Here is a 12326-nt window from a genome sequence, read left to right on the forward strand (position 1 = left end):
CCGTTGGTGGCACTTCATGAGAATCTCCTCTGTGTTAGCAGAGAATTTCAGGAGGTTGTCAAAGGTGGTTCCCAGATACTTGTACTCCTTCACTACCTCCACTGGGTTCCCATGGATAATGGTGGTTACTGAAGCAGCCGGATCCCTCTGCCTCCTGCAGAAGGTCACCACCATATCTTTGGTTTTGCTCACATTCAGTTCAAGTTTGGAGCTGTCACACCACTCTACAAACTCCTGAAGAGCAGGTCCGTGGTGTTGTGAGGAGCCTGACAGCAGTGATAGGAGGACTGTATCATCAGCGTATTTCACCAGGTGACAGTTGGGATGTGTGGATCTGCAATCGTCGGTGTAGAGGATGTAGAGCAGGGGGAGAGCACACAGCCCTGGGGGGAGCCGGTGGAGGTGGAACGGAGACCGGAGAGACAGTTGTTGACCCGAACTTTCTGAGTCCTGTTGGTTAAAAAGTCCAGTATCCACAGGGTTAACTGGTCATCTAAATGAAATTGGGAGGAAAGTTTAGTAGCCAGGATGTGAGGCTGCAGAGTGTTGAATGCTGATGAAAAGTCAACAAACTGAAGCCTGGCGGAGGAGACAGGGAGCTCCAGATGTTTGTGGATGGAGTCCAGGATGAAGATTTTTGCATCATCGGCGCCTCTGCGTGCACGATAAGCAAACTGGAGTGGATCCATCAGGGGCTCAGTTGCTCTCACAATGTGCTCTTTTATGATCTTCTCCATGGCCTCCATGGTCATGGAGGTGAGCGCCACAGGACGAAGATCGTTAGGAGACTTTGGGTTGCTTCTTTTTGGGACAGGGATAACTGTGGAGTGTTTCCACAACTGGGGGACGGTGTGACTGTCAAGTGAGTGTTGAAATAGAGTCTGGAACACATTTCCTAGCTGCTCTGCACAGTGCCTCAGAACTCTGCTACTGATGTTGTCAGGGCCGGGTAAGCTCCTCTCCCTGGTCCTCCTGAGGGCTCTCACCACGTCCTCGGTCTGGAAGGCGAGTGCAGAGCTGCCAGGTTTGAGTGAGGATCTGGACTCCTCAAGCTGGGTGAAATTGTCTGTCTCAAACCTGGTGTAGAAAGCGTTGAGGTCGTCAGGGAGGGAGGTGGGGTTGCTGCCCTCCACCTGGATGGTTCTGGAGGCAGTGACCACAGTATTCACAGCAGCCATGGTTTTGAGCCCCTGCCAGGCTGAGCGAAGGTCCCCTGTGGTAAAATTTTTTCCACATTGTTTTTATATTTCAGTTTAGCAGCTTTAACATGGCCTATCATTCCATCTCTATGCTGACGATTGCCAGATTTACTCTCCATTGTGTCAGGAGAAAAGTCACTCTATCCAGTCCTCTGTGTCCTGTATTAACGAGGTGAAGTCTTGGCTAATGGCCAACTATCTGCATCTGAATGAGGGAAAGACAGAGCTCATTGTTTTTCACCCCAACAGCAGGAATGTGGGTCGTTATGTTGATCTTGGCCCTCTTTCTCCCTACTCAAAACCAGTTGTTACCAGTTTGGGGGTGAAAATTGATGCTGGACTTAAATTTGATGCTCACATCAACTCAGTGATCCGGTCCAGTTTCTTTCACATGAGACGCCTTGCAAAAATCAAGCCTATGCTGTCGAGAGCCCACCTGGAGCGGGTACTGCATGCCTTAGTTATTTCTAGGCTTGACTACTGCAACTCTCTTTATTCAGGGTTGTGTCAGTCATCACTGCGTCGCCTACAGGTTGTGCAGAACAGCGCAGCTAGGTTCCTGACTGGGACCAGGAAAAGGGACCACATCAGTCCGGTTCTGACCTCCCTGCACTGGCTTCCGGTTTGCTATCGTGCACAATTCAAAATCCTCGTCTTTGTTTACAATTTCTTCCAGGGTGGTGGTCCCCCCTATCTGGCCACTCTCCTGAACAAACATTCCCCATCACGCGCTCTGCGCTCCTCTGACCAAGGCCTGCTCGCTGTCCCTCGTTCTAGGTGTCGTACTCGCGGGGACCGGGCTTTCTCAGTCCTAGCACCGTCCCTCTGGAACCAGTTGCCACCCTCAGTTAGGCTGTCCCCATCTCTGCCAGTCTTTAAGAGTCGCCTAAAAACACACCTCCTCCACTTGGCGTTTCCTGAACATGTTTGATTCAGCCCTCTTTTACGTTGAATTTCGTTCACAGTTTTCATTGGTTCACTCTATCCCTTGTTTTACCCATCTGTCCTGTACTAGAATGCTTCACCTTTTTTTGTAATTTGTATTTTATAATTTGAATTGCTTTTATTTTTGAATTGCTTTTATTTTTGATTCATTCACTATACTGTACCATGTTCAGCGCCTTGGGCTTCCTGACAGGGTTGCGGAAGGCGCTTTATAAATAAAGCTTTGATTTGATTTGATTGATTTGACAATCAATAAAAGGGGTATTTATCAAATAGATAGATAGATAGATAGATAGATAGATAGATAGATAGATAGATAGATAGATAGATAGATAGATAGATAGATAGATAGATGGATAGATGGATAGATGGATGGATGGATGGATGGATGGATGGATGGATGGATAGATGATAGATAGATAGATAGATAGATAGATAGATAGATAGATAGATAGATAGATAGATAGATAGATAGATAGATAGATAGATAGATAGATAGATAGATAGATAGATAGATAGATAGATAAAATAAGAACAAACAAATAAATGTAGAATATAGTCCAGTGACTAATTACTTTTTTCAACTTGATTACAAACACCAACACCAACATTTTCTCGATTTATTTTTGAAATTTCAGTCTCTCTGAACTACTTTTTCCAGTCGTCTCGTTGAATGATTGACAAACGTTTCGGCCAATGGCGTGTAACGTACGTGACGCACGTACGTCCTCTTTTCGTTGCTATTGGTTCGTTACCACGGCAATTGTAAGGCCCAAAACAGCTGTTGGCTATTTAGTTAGCGTTAAGGAAAGTACTTCTTTTGGCGGCTCGCTTAAAAACACACAAGATGGACTCAGCTCGCAATGCAAATATTTGTAGGTAAGTAAACAAGTTAAAACTGGGGACAGTGAGTTAAAATTAAGAAATATTTCATTTCCTTTGAAACCCAGTCGTTTTGGCTACCGTAAATTCAAGGTAACAGACGATAAATAGCCCATTTAGGCGATTGTTTGGTTTATGATGGACATGGGTTAACGCTGAAGAACCACGTGAATCATAAAACTATGCAAGATGAGTAACCAAATGACTAGTTTGACAATAAAACACCTGGTAACTAAATATGTTTAAGGTGAAGTTTAAAGCAAGAAGAAGTCAACAAGCCACGTTGAAGAATGGCCGTACGTTGCAATGATTCTTGCTACACTAGTAGCCCTTTTCCAGCTAATATGAGCTAATAACATTAGCTACTAGCCCCGTTTGCTAACTGTTTTGTAAACGGGTCACTTCATAAACAAAAGAAAAATTCCAATTAGCAGAATGTAATTGGTTTTATTCCTTGAAGTTTGCAGATAAATCTGTGGCATCATATTGTAAACTGTTTGTTTCTTGAATTCAGTTGATCTGATGGCTGAAAAAGACGTTTAGCATTAATTTCCCTCAATTTCAACTTTTTTTTAAATATAAGTTTTATTTTTTGGCTAAAAGTACGTTCTTTTGTTGACATAAATGTAAGGAATGACTAACAGACTAGAATTTTATTTCTGACTTTACTCATTTTTTAACCTTTCTTTTTCTCATTCCAGGCGATTCTTAAATGGCTCGTGCAGATTTGGCCCAAGATGTTATTACAGACATGAGTGGCCTGTAGTGCCATCGTCCCAAATATGTAGATACTATCAGAAAGGTGCATGTTGGTATGGTGAACGCTGCAGGTACGTGCTCTTTTAGTGTGTTTTTATTGTAAGGCTATAGAAAAAAGCTAATTCAGTGTTCTTTCACTTTTAGGTATCTCCATGTTCTCCAGCCTGTGGTTGGCATGGCTGGCGCAGGTAGAAGGGGTACAGTGCCTTCTGTTTCCTTCCCCAGTGAGGCTCACTCTTCCACTGACAGAAGAGGTTCAGAACCATCATTTCTACATTCTAATGTCACATCCAGGCAGGAATGCAGTGGATCACAGCAGACAGTTAATGCCTTAAATCCTCAGCACAACACTACACCTGATGATGCAAGGACCCAGTCACAAGGTGTGGCATTTTTTATTTCTAAACAGTTGATGTAGATTAACATTTATTAATACTGACTTAACCTAATTTCTTTCAGTGCAAACTAGCGTGGAGCCTGTTCAGAACCCAGAAATTGCTCAAGCAAGTGAAAATCAAGAGGTAGAGGAGGTACAAATGTATTTGTGGCTGATCTACAGATCAGTGAACTGAAGTGGGTGAAACATGGGGGCGTCCTATTGATTTTAATGTTAGTGTTTTCTTGTCTTCAGGGGTCGTCTGAATCGGAACCACATGAGGGTGGAGCTGCTGCTGCTTCAGCTCAGAGTAATGGAGGTGAGGAGGAAATGGAGGCCTTCCTGCAGAGTAATAATGTAATCTGTGGGATCTGTATGGAAAAAGTCTATGAAAAGGAGAATACAAAAGATCACATGTTTGGGATTTTGCCAAACTGCAATCATCCCTTCTGTTTACAATGCATCACAACCTGGAGGAAAACAAAAGATTTCAGGCCTGAAGTTGTAAGGTGGGTTGTAGCTGTAATTGAAGGTCAGATCAACACACAACACAGGATTTGACCTCTCACTCCTGTTTGCTCCTTTTTTCTCTTAGGTCTTGCCCACAGTGTCGAGTGAGGTCTGCTTTTTACGTGCCAAGCAAGTACTGGGTTGAAGGACAAGCAAAGCAGAGTTTGATTGATTCATTCAAGAAGAAATTTAGGTAAACTTCAGTTCTGAAATCATTAAAGTTTAGTGGATTTCTGTTCATCACAGCATTGCTGTTGAACGTATGTGTCCTTCCCACGGATTAGAAATGACCTGTAACTAAAGTTATCTTTTTTTCCCCTTGAGTGGTATTGCTAATTATTGAAAGTCTGTTATTATGAGATATGTCTTTCACCTGACTGAGCTAAAGGTTATTTTTAGTGTTGGATGTTGTGTTGCATGTAGCTGCGTCATAAATCTGCTAGCTGTTTGTGTTAGGATTGGCCTGTATAACACACACACACACACACAAGTGAAGCTCCTGAATGATTCCTCATCTGTGTTTCCAGTAAGAAAAGATGCTGCTTCTATGACCGATGTGGATACTGTCCCTTCAAAACAGAGTGTCTTTATCAACACATTGGGAGCTTCAATCACGTGTTTTCTGTAAGTGCAGTCATTGATTTATTTACCTTTATAGTTTCCTACAAGGTGATCATATTCATTTTTCAACTTTTCCCCGATTGCAGTATTTCTCTGAAGACGATGACGATGAAGATGGTGTTGATCTGCTTGGCTTTTTCCTAGCTATGACCCTTCTTGGTGGTGAAGATAGTGATGATGACATGCCCGTTTACATAGCTGAAGACGACTAGTTCTGAGTAGCTTCATTATTTCTTTCAGTGACCAAAACACTGATTGTGACATCACTAAAACGGCTTGTTCTGGGAATCATGCCTGTGTTTTGACTCCTTTATTGAATCTGTACTAAACCACTATTGAAGTGGCCTTTTATCATCATCATCAATATCTCTGCTTTTGCCACAGAGTCCTAAGTGCGTTTAGGTTTTTGTATTGGTCACAACTGATTTTGTAATCTGTCATTTGTGCCGTTTAGCTAATCATGCTATAGTTGGATTAGAATCATTTGATCCCGACCTTTCCACAGCGTGTGATTTGACTTTCCCAGATGAAACCGCATTCATCATATCCCTGATTTTGGTTGACATCCATTTTCTTATATATTGAGGTAATTTACCAACCTTGGTGTCTTGTTTACTTTCCACCCATACTATTTACTCATCACATTGTTGATGGCTCATTTTGAACTAGTTCTAGTAATTTTGGAAACTATAGATGTTTTTAAAGTGTTGTGTGGATGGTGGTTTTAATTGCCTAAAGGTAAAAAGTACACTGTGCCCCTTCTTGATCAACTTTAATACTGATTATTTGCCTCAAGTGATTGCTGTGACTTTTCCTAGTTTGGGGCAAGAATGTGACATTGAGATTTTATCCCTTTTTTTAAAAGACGAAAAAAAAAAGTTGTACACTGAAAATAAAACGTTTGCCTCACTGAATAAATGTCTTGTATTGAAGCTGGCTGCTTTGATTTTTATGGTGTGTGTTCCTGTTGAGCTGCAGGGGAGAGATCCTCCCGTCCAGCAGATGGCGCTGTAAACTGCGGTTAGAGATGTGAAAACTGGCGCGTTTGAATTGCTGTCAGAGCTTCAAGCGGACTGGAAGCGTACTCGGTGCTGGCATGTTTTTGGCTCGGTTTGACGGACAGTCGAGGTTCCTCGTCCGTGCTCTGATGTCCGGAGTTTCGGGGGCTCAGACGGCGCTGACAGTCTTCCACAAGCAGCAGCGAGCGAACCCGGAGAAATCCCTGGATCACTTCATAGAAACCCTGTGTCAGGACGAAATAACCAGTGTAGAAAATGAAAACGAGCCACTCACCGTGTGAGTAAAGATCAAAACTTAAAGTTTACGGAGTCTGTTTTTGTTTATAAAACGTGAGTCTTCTTCCGGGTTTACGACTACCTGTTGCCATAGAGACTGATCTGCTACCATCAGCATCAGACGTGTGATCAGCATATCCTTGTTTTGGAGTTCTGAAATGTGCATTAAAATATGTTTTATTTAAAGCTAATCCAGGTTGTATGTTCAGCTTTAAGGTATAAATTAGACAGTAAGCACTGAAAAGCTTTAATATATATAATTAATAATTATATATTAGCTTTAATCCAGTATGCTCAGTGCTTCACTAAAAATGCTTTCAAGGGTTGCTTCACTTGAGTCTAAAGTAAAGGTTTGCTTTAGATTCCAATATTGAAGCTGTCTTGTTAATTTTTTTTATTGTTTTGGTTTATTTCACCCTTCTAGTAAACCACTTGTTTGCCTGTTTTCATCACTGTTCAAAAGAAACCTACTGACCTTCATCTACCTGGTGCGCTCTGTTCTTTCTGGAATCTCCATCCTCCATTTGCTCACATGTCTCAGTCGGGACTCCCATCCCAACCCCTGGGTTACAGCTTTGGGCTCACAGCTGAAAAGATTTCTGGACTTTACTCAAGATGAACCTCTGCACACCAAACACTGCAGCCAGAGGCTGAAAGAGCTATCAGCCAGTTTGTGTGGTTCTGATGAAACTGGGAGTTGGGCGCAGTGCTTTATTGCTCACTCTATGAATTCGGAATCTCAGAGCACACCTGATTTATCAGAACGGGGCACGCAGAGGAAAAGGAAAGGCAGCTATGGTCATGTGGAGGATGCAGACGGTGAAGAAACTGGACATCAAAGTAAACGAGTGAGGATGGATGCCTGTGAGGATGAGTGCATCAAAGCAGCAGATGAGAAAGTGGAAAAGGATGTACATGGAGAATGTGGAGCAGAAAGTCCTCTAGCAGACCGTCTGCAGGATGACCTGCCTGAAAACATTAAGGTAAATAAAATGAGAAGGAGCCTTTTCCTTATATCCTAAAATCTGTTATTTTTTCTTTTTTTTAATCATTTTTGCTCTATAAACATGCTGATATTTAAAGAGTTACTGTCTGACTGCAGCTGTGAGTATATTGTCAATATGACAGACATATGGTGCTGTAAACGGTCATGCTTTGTTGTTTTGTTTAGTCCTCCTTTCTTCAAATAAAAGAAGTGCTGGAAAGTCAGACAGAGGTAAGAGGAATATTTTTTGTTCTGGTTTGTGCAGACTGAATGTGATGTTTGATGATGTTCTGTTTATTTTTTTCTGTTGCAGTGGGATGAAAACTCCCAAAATATGTTCAATGTGCTGAATGAGTGTGACCCAGGCCAAGTACACACTCCTTTTTTAATCTATGATTTAACCTCTATGAAATGTTGTTTAACCAGCCAGTGTCATCTGTCCTGTTCAGGTGGAGGTGTTCTGTAGCCTGCTGGGTTTAGCTGAACTACCTGAACACACTCTGCAGAAACTGTGCAACAGCATTCTGTCTCTCACCCCTGACCTGAGCTACAGTACAGCAGCGACCCTCATCAAGAGCCTCCTGCTGGAAAAGGTGAAACCACTGGATGTGCAGGGGGTCCAAACAGCACTAAAGGTGTCTGACACTGAAGCTTGTATGTTCCTTGTAGGTTCTGTCCCTGTCAGAACCGGCCTCCAGGTGTCTGGTGATGGCAGTGATGTCCCTCTGTAGCCACTATCCCAGACCTGTGTGTCACGCTATGATTGGTCCAATGCTGGAGGACAAGTACATTGGTGAGGTGACCCACTGTCCTAGTTTTTTTTAAGAACCAAAATATTATCTTTATCCAAGAATGTGGAAGAAAAAAAAACTGTCTCAGCTCTGAAAGGACAGATTTCAGTCTCAGTCCAGTAAAATTTTTATTTCTATATGTAAAGAAAAGAATGATCAATGCTTGTCAGATTACCGTGACCAGAAATGTGTTTTTACTAAGAAAGATGGCATAGTTTAAAAAAGGAGAAACACTGCTCTTACATCTGCTTGGTATGAGTAAAAACAGACATCGACTTCAGAATTTGAGCCAAATCTTAAACTACCAGTTAGAAAAATGAAGTTTGGACTTGGCGTGGTGGTCAAGCAGAAAAAATAAAGCTAAGCCATGTTTCAGGGGGTTAGTCGGCCTTCGGTCAGTCATTTACAGCAGCTGGTAAGCTGGTGTCCTGAATCCATTACACATTAACAGGACTGCTCCTTTGACTTTTATCAGAAATCAGGTCAGGAACCCTTTTACTAAGTCTTTTGGCCCTGACTTTTGTTGGTTTTCTTTGGACTTTGTTTTGTTTTCAGGGTTTCCACAAGCGGAGCTGCTGAACAGGCTGATGGAAAGCTGCCTGGATTCCCACTACAAACAGCTGGTTCTTCAGTCAGAATAAACACCTAAACTATAAATTAAACATAAACTCCTTAAAGAAAACACTAAAAATCACTAATATAAACATTTTTTCCATGTCAGAATGACTTTCAGAATTCCCTGGAGTGAAGCTGTGCTCTCTATTATCCACAGCTTGCTTGACTCAAAGGTAATCAGTTCTTTGTTAATGAGAAACATTATTTATATAAACTGTCATTATAACGATTATGTTTTCACCTGCCAGCCTGACTTAAATGAAGACATTTTCACCGACTTCACAGAAGAACTTGTCCGTCAGAGTCCCCGATTCACCAAATCTGTCAAGTTTGCCAAAATGATGCTGACAGTTCTCACTAAATTCAGCAGCCATGTAAGATTTTGCACTTTTTGTCTAATAGTTGAACCGGAAAAAAAACGTATTTGTAATCCTCCATATGATTTTTCAGCTGAGTCCTGCACACAAACACTCCCTGACAAGCTGCTTGAATTTAAACGAGACGTTTCTGAAGAAATCGCTTCAAGCTACTTTGAAGAGAATCACGAACACATGATTCATGATTCAACTCACTGCATGTTGATAAAACTGCTGGAAATAAAGTTTATGTGAATTACTGGACAGCATTTGTTACTCTGCTCTTATTTTGTGTTTTGATCCACCCGCAAAAATGTAAAAAGGATATTCAGCTTTATTAATTGAAGTTCCCTAGGATTTTGTGATCATCAGAAAAAAAAGTTGGCAGTAAACTACGTAATCAGCTTAATGTTATGTTTTAAACTCTTTTTTTAGGGAAATGTTGCAACGTTTCTTTACCAGACTATTCCAAGAACATAATTTGACAACACAATTTACTCAGAAACTGGTTAAAGTTTTTATTTATGTGTACTTTTCAGGGTAATTGCGTAAACACTTTTTTTTAACCATTCAGATTTTACATACATATTAGAAACATTAAATTAATTCAAAATGCAAACTTGCAAATGCAATACACAGGATTCTTACATGTTAATTTGTGGTGAAATGGGGTATTCGTTTGTCCTGCAAATATGTATGTCGATGGTCTTGACTCTTGCATTGTCCTCCACTTACCAACTTTCTTCAGTTGTAGATCATGGTAAAACACTTTGTCATGGTCAGAATTATACAAGAATTGAACAGGAAACAAATGCATCAGCATCTAAAATCAAAATAAAAAATCCCTAAAAATAATGATTAAATTTGCTGTTTGAGTGCTATATTTTAATGATTGTGGCGTAGAATTATAGCAAATTAAAAGCTCATTTAACTCGCTAATGCACTGGGATAAATAATCATTTTTATATATTTCTGTTCCTGTATGTTATTTAAATAAAGATTTATTTGAAAGTGTTCAGTGACGTCACCCCTGCCTTAAATTTGCGTAACTTCCGCTAACACTTCCTTTTCAGCGTAGCGCGAGGACTGGGACAAGCTGCTAAGATGAGGTTGGGCACGTTTTAGTCAATAAACGTGTGAAACAGGAGTTTGATGCACATATTACAGCTAATTACGTTAGTTGTGTGTGAAATTAAACATAAGAAACCTTTTTTGTTGCGTTTATTAATTTATAAAGACCGTTAGATGTGACGCATGGGTCCGGTTCACTAGCCGGTAAATGGAGCTTACAACGCTGCTATTAGCAAACATAATCTGTGTCCATCCGTAGATTAAAACCATATTTAATTTAAATATTCTCTTCTAGATTGTTGGATTACTCATTATAGTTGGTGTAATGCAATTATTATGACTTTAGTGCTTATTTTGCTGGTTTTTAGCAGCGTATAGCCGAGCAGTAGCATTAGCTAGTTTCTACCCGTTAGCATCATGGGTGAGTTTAAGTTTTACTCTGATTCTGATGTGTGTGTTATTTTTTTTTTACCAGTAAAGTTTCCAGGGATACCTTGTACGAAGCAGTGAAGGAGGTCCTCCAGGGCTCCTTGACTAAGCCCAGGAAGTAAGTAGATGGGTGTGTTGAGTCCGACATTGATGTGTTATATGAAACGCGTGGTAAATGTGTGACCTGCTGTGTGCTGCCAGGTTTGTGGAGTCTGTGGAGCTGCAGATCAGCCTTAAAAACTATGACCCCCAGAAGGACAAGCGTTTCTCCGGCACTGTCAGGTTCGACTTTTCACTGTTTCACCCAACCTTTTCTGTATCTGCTTCCAGCCCTGTCTGAAGATCATAGAAACATTTATTGTGAGAAGGTTAAAAAAATAAAATCACCCCTGAGATCAGACAGGTCAGGAAGAGATTTGGAAAAGTAATCTGGGTAGTCTGACTGAGCCCACCGAGCATCAGCCGGTGATGGTAAAGCAGGCGGACCCCTACCCTGGGTCTTAAAACATGAGGGGAGGCTTTGAGTGGCTGAGCCGCTAGGTTCATGTCCTCAAGCCGACCAATTATCCTTTGTGTTGCCAAAGAGGTCTGCTGGATGCCAGCCACTGTGGTGGTAAGGGTAAGATTTTTCTCTCTTGTGGAAAAATATGAAGGTGTCATTTGGCTGTTTTGGGTATGGAGTCTTAAATGAAACTGGTAGTATTCCATCTAAAGTTAACCTGTTTTTGGATGAAATAGGCTGAAGACTCTTCCCAGACCAAAGTTCTCTGTGTGCGTTCTGGGAGACCAGCAGCACTGCGATGAGGCAAAAGCTGCAGACCTTCCCCACATGGACATTGAGGCTCTCAAGAAGCTCAACAAGAACAAGAAGCTGGTGAAGAAGCTCGGTAGGGAAATGATCTGAAAGAAACGTGTGATCAGTAATGATGGTGCGGTTCAAACTTAACTGCTGCTTTTTTACTCCAGCTAAGAAGTACGACGCCTTCCTTGCTTCAGAGTCTTTGATCAAGCAGATCCCTCGTATCCTGGGCCCTGGACTGAACAAGGCTGGCAAGTTCCCCTCTCTGCTCACCCACAATGAGAACATGAACACAAAGGTGGACGAGGTCAAATCCACCATCAAGTTTCAGATGAAGAAGGTTTGTTCAGTTTTAATGCGACAGCTTTATAATCTATTGTCTTATAAATAAACAAGTGAGTGTGTTTTTAATGAGTGTGTGTTGTAGGTGCTCTGTCTTGCCGTGGCTGTTGGACATGTGAAGATGACAGAGGATGAGCTCGTCTACAACATCCACTTGGCTGTAAACTTCCTTGTGTCTCTGCTGAAGAAAAACTGGCAGAACGTGCGCGCCCTGTACATCAAGAGCACCATGGGCAAACCCCAGCGCCTCTATTAAATGTTTTTCTATCAATAAAAGTGGAGAAGCTCCAGTGCTGGCTTTTGTCGTGTTTACAGACTTAAAAGCATTTTGGTTAATCAACACGTCATCCA

General features: G+C 41.5%; 3 protein-coding genes across 5 annotated transcripts; all 3 read left to right on the forward strand.

The window, feature by feature from the left end:
- Positions 1-2876: 2876 nt before the first annotated feature.
- mkrn4 (makorin, ring finger protein, 4) lies at positions 2877-6224 on the forward strand. Of its 2 annotated transcripts, none has more exons than XM_015967769.3 (8): positions 2877-3023; positions 3728-3856; positions 3930-4168; positions 4245-4315; positions 4417-4670; positions 4757-4864; positions 5199-5295; positions 5379-6224. In XM_015967769.3, the coding sequence occupies exons 1-8, from the start codon at positions 2992-2994 to the stop codon at positions 5502-5504; spliced, it is 1056 nt and encodes a 351-aa protein (XP_015823255.1). In that variant the 5' UTR covers positions 2877-2991; the 3' UTR covers positions 5505-6224. The 2 variants fall into 2 exon arrangements, with proteins under 2 accessions (XP_015823255.1, XP_015823256.1); XM_015967770.3 differs by having other exon boundaries at positions 4245-4306.
- Positions 6225-6291: 67 nt separating this feature from the next.
- fance (FA complementation group E) lies at positions 6292-9598 on the forward strand. Of its 2 annotated transcripts, XM_015967768.3 has the most exons (10): positions 6292-6588; positions 7012-7570; positions 7759-7803; positions 7886-7942; positions 8022-8165; positions 8242-8365; positions 8919-8994; positions 9085-9151; positions 9227-9352; positions 9429-9598. In XM_015967768.3, exons 1-10 carry the CDS (start codon positions 6389-6391, stop codon positions 9531-9533), a joined length of 1503 nt encoding a protein of 500 aa, XP_015823254.3. In that variant the 5' UTR covers positions 6292-6388; the 3' UTR covers positions 9534-9598. The 2 variants fall into 2 exon arrangements, with proteins under 2 accessions (XP_015823254.3, XP_054601851.2); XM_054745876.2 differs by lacking the exons at positions 7759-7803; positions 7886-7942.
- Positions 9599-9973: 375 nt separating this feature from the next.
- On the forward strand, positions 9974-12265 carry rpl10a (ribosomal protein L10a). Its single transcript, XM_015967771.3, has 6 exons — positions 9974-10443; positions 10881-10952; positions 11036-11116; positions 11573-11721; positions 11801-11973; positions 12061-12265. The coding sequence occupies exons 1-6, from the start codon at positions 10439-10441 to the stop codon at positions 12229-12231; spliced, it is 651 nt and encodes a 216-aa protein (XP_015823257.1). The 5' UTR covers positions 9974-10438; the 3' UTR covers positions 12232-12265.
- The last annotated feature ends 61 nt before the right edge of the window (positions 12266-12326 follow it).

The sequence above is a fragment of the Nothobranchius furzeri genome, chromosome 15 (assembly GCF_043380555.1).
Source record: "Nothobranchius furzeri strain GRZ-AD chromosome 15, NfurGRZ-RIMD1, whole genome shotgun sequence".
NCBI classification, from domain to species: domain Eukaryota; kingdom Metazoa; phylum Chordata; class Actinopteri; order Cyprinodontiformes; family Nothobranchiidae; genus Nothobranchius; species Nothobranchius furzeri.

Bases quoted from the DNA above. Each gene is read 5' to 3' on its own strand.
- mkrn4 (XM_015967769.3), top strand. From the start codon at position 2,992: ATGGACTCAGCTCGCAATGCAAATATTTGTAG. The intron at 4,316-4,416 runs GTACAAATGTAT...TCTTGTCTTCAG, and splicing joins AAAATCAAGAGGTAGAGGAG to GGGTCGTCTGAATCGGAACC. The intron at 4,865-5,198 runs GTAAACTTCAGT...CTGTGTTTCCAG, and splicing joins TCATTCAAGAAGAAATTTAG to TAAGAAAAGATGCTGCTTCT.
- rpl10a (XM_015967771.3), top strand. The intron at 11,117-11,572 runs GTTCGACTTTTC...TGGATGAAATAG, and splicing joins CGTTTCTCCGGCACTGTCAG to GCTGAAGACTCTTCCCAGAC. The intron at 11,722-11,800 runs GTAGGGAAATGA...TTTTTACTCCAG, and splicing joins GAAGCTGGTGAAGAAGCTCG to CTAAGAAGTACGACGCCTTC.
- fance (XM_015967768.3), top strand. From the start codon at position 6,389: ATGTTTTTGGCTCGGTTTGACGGACAGTCGAGGTTCCTCGTCCGTGCT. The intron at 7,804-7,885 runs GTAAGAGGAATA...TTTCTGTTGCAG, and splicing joins TGCTGGAAAGTCAGACAGAG to TGGGATGAAAACTCCCAAAA. The intron at 8,166-8,241 runs GTGAAACCACTG...TGTTCCTTGTAG, and splicing joins AGAGCCTCCTGCTGGAAAAG to GTTCTGTCCCTGTCAGAACC.